The 2,113-nt window shown below is 36.3% G+C and overlaps 1 protein-coding gene across 1 annotated transcript; it reads right to left on the bottom strand.

The window, feature by feature from the left end:
* Nucleotides 1-318: 318 nt before the first annotated feature.
* On the bottom strand, nt 319-1,257 carry LOC140128550 (olfactory receptor 1E16-like). The gene has a single exon (XM_072150248.1). It carries the CDS (start codon nt 1,255-1,257, stop codon nt 319-321), a length of 939 nt encoding a protein of 312 aa, XP_072006349.1.
* Nucleotides 1,258-2,113: the final 856 nt, after the last annotated feature.

Raw genomic sequence — 2,113 nt, 5'->3', positions numbered from 1 at the left:
TTAAATCAGAGAATTTTACCGCACGTTCCATTTTCGGGGAAGATATACAATGCCCACAGGGTCTACTACAACAGCCAGGTTTAGAAGCACCAAAAATAAGTGGTTGGGACTGAATAAGAAGAAAACAACTCATAACCAACATATCACAAAGATTTGTAGCTCTTCTCAGAGTGATTGCTGGATAAGGGGTGAGTGTTTCAGAATCGGATCGGAAAGTGATATAGGCCAATAGTTTGTCAAGATAGAGGTCATTTACTCTCATTGACCAGAAAAATGAGTTACCAACCTGTTTTGCAAAGTGATTTCTTAAAAAAGCATCTATGTCCTGAAAATGTTTCTTGCATTAAACTTTCTTACATCATCTAGCACATCTTTGTTCCTCAGGCTATAGGCAAATGGGTTCAACATGGGAACCACAGCCACATACAGTAATGAAATCAAGTTATCTAGTTCTTTAGAATATTCTGAATCTGGTTTCATATACAAAATTAATACCGGACCATAGAATAATATGACAATAGTGAGGTGAGAAGTACAACTGGAGAAAGCCTTAACCCGTGTTTCCGAAGAGCGAATCTTCAAAATGGTAGAGATAATTTGGACATAAGATACAACAGTGAGTGAGAATGGTACAAAGGCAAAAATAATGTCTTCAATCCTAATGAAGATTTCCCTGCTTGTAGTATCACTGGAGGAGAGGGCAGTCATTATCTTAAGATCACAGAAAAAATATTTGATTTCATGGGAATTGCAAAAATCCAATGCAGAGGTAAGTAGGGTCAGCAATAAAGAGTTCACAGCAGTCACAATCCAGCACAAGGCACTCATAGTACCACATACCCTTCTATTCATGATCAGTATGTACTGCAATGGCCTACAGATTGCTACATAGCGGTCACCAGCCATGGATGTTAATACAAAAACATCACAGATACCACTGAATGTGAAGAAATACAACTGAGATATACAACCAGCAAAGGAGATCCGGTTATCCTCTGCTATAGTGATGGACAGTAGTTTGGGAAGAGTAGATGAGACGTATATAACATCTGAAATAGCCAGGTTACATAGGAAGAAGTACATTGGGGTATGAAGATTGGACACCAAACCAATGACCATAGTAATCACCAAGTTCCCTACAATAGTCATCAAGTACATTATCATAATTCCAACAGATAGAAGAATTTGTTCAGTCTTGAAATGAGAAAAGCCCAAAATGTAGAAATCAGTGATTGTTCCATTTTCACAGGAATTCATCTCTGATCCCTAGGAAAATGTGTGTGAGTGGGTGAGACTTTTGTTGCAGTTGTCCATTTGTGGTCAACTGTTTCTTCAAACGTTTTCTTCCATTTATGAAATCCCCCATTAAAAATATTCTACATATTTTGTGAAGAGGTTTGTTTTATGGCTTTTTCCTTCTACCTAAAGTAAAAAACACAACTTGTACATAAATCCTGCTACTTCATATGGCCTCCAAATGTAAAGGATTTAAACTTTTCTTTATTATGTACATTGATGCTTTTAATGCAGTTTTTAATCTACACACAACCTGAATTTATGATGTCCCCTAGAAATCCTGGACCCATCCTTACTGTTAAAATCAAAAATTTAAATAAATCTATTATAAACAATCCTTTATTAGAACATACATTATAGTAAACAATTGAAATAGATAGATTATCTCTATCACTCTTTTAATACTATGTATAACAAAGTTACTAAGCAAACCCTAAAAACAAGTCAAACGCTAACCCATACATATTACTACTTCTACAACTAAGGACCCAGCCCTAACCAAAAAGACTACTAACAAAGTGCAACATATTTTGAAGGAAGACTTACTCACTGCCTGACACTACACATTAGGCGGGTCGTCAGAGCTGAAGATTAGTCAGTTGCTACAAGACAACTTGTTGGATGTTCTTAAGTAGGGGATCGGCTGTACTTTACACACTTAATTATATATGCAGTGTGCCCTGTCACATAATATTATAATCTCCTTTGATTAATAATTCATACAGCACCCTCAATTCATCTTATAACATACAGTTGCCCCAACCACATGACTTACACACTGTACCTATTTCTTAATTTAGTCTCTGCATACCTACTG

Source organism: Engystomops pustulosus, chromosome 4, assembly GCF_040894005.1.
Source record: "Engystomops pustulosus chromosome 4, aEngPut4.maternal, whole genome shotgun sequence".
NCBI lineage: Eukaryota > Metazoa > Chordata > Amphibia > Anura > Leptodactylidae > Engystomops > Engystomops pustulosus.
The sequence above is the reverse complement of the archived record's forward strand: the minus strand, read 5'-3'. Positions and strand labels throughout refer to the sequence as shown.

Bases quoted from the DNA above. Each gene is read 5' to 3' on its own strand.
- LOC140128550 (XM_072150248.1), bottom strand. From the start codon at position 1,257: ATGAATTCCTGTGAAAATGGAACAATCACTGATTTCTACATTTTGGGC.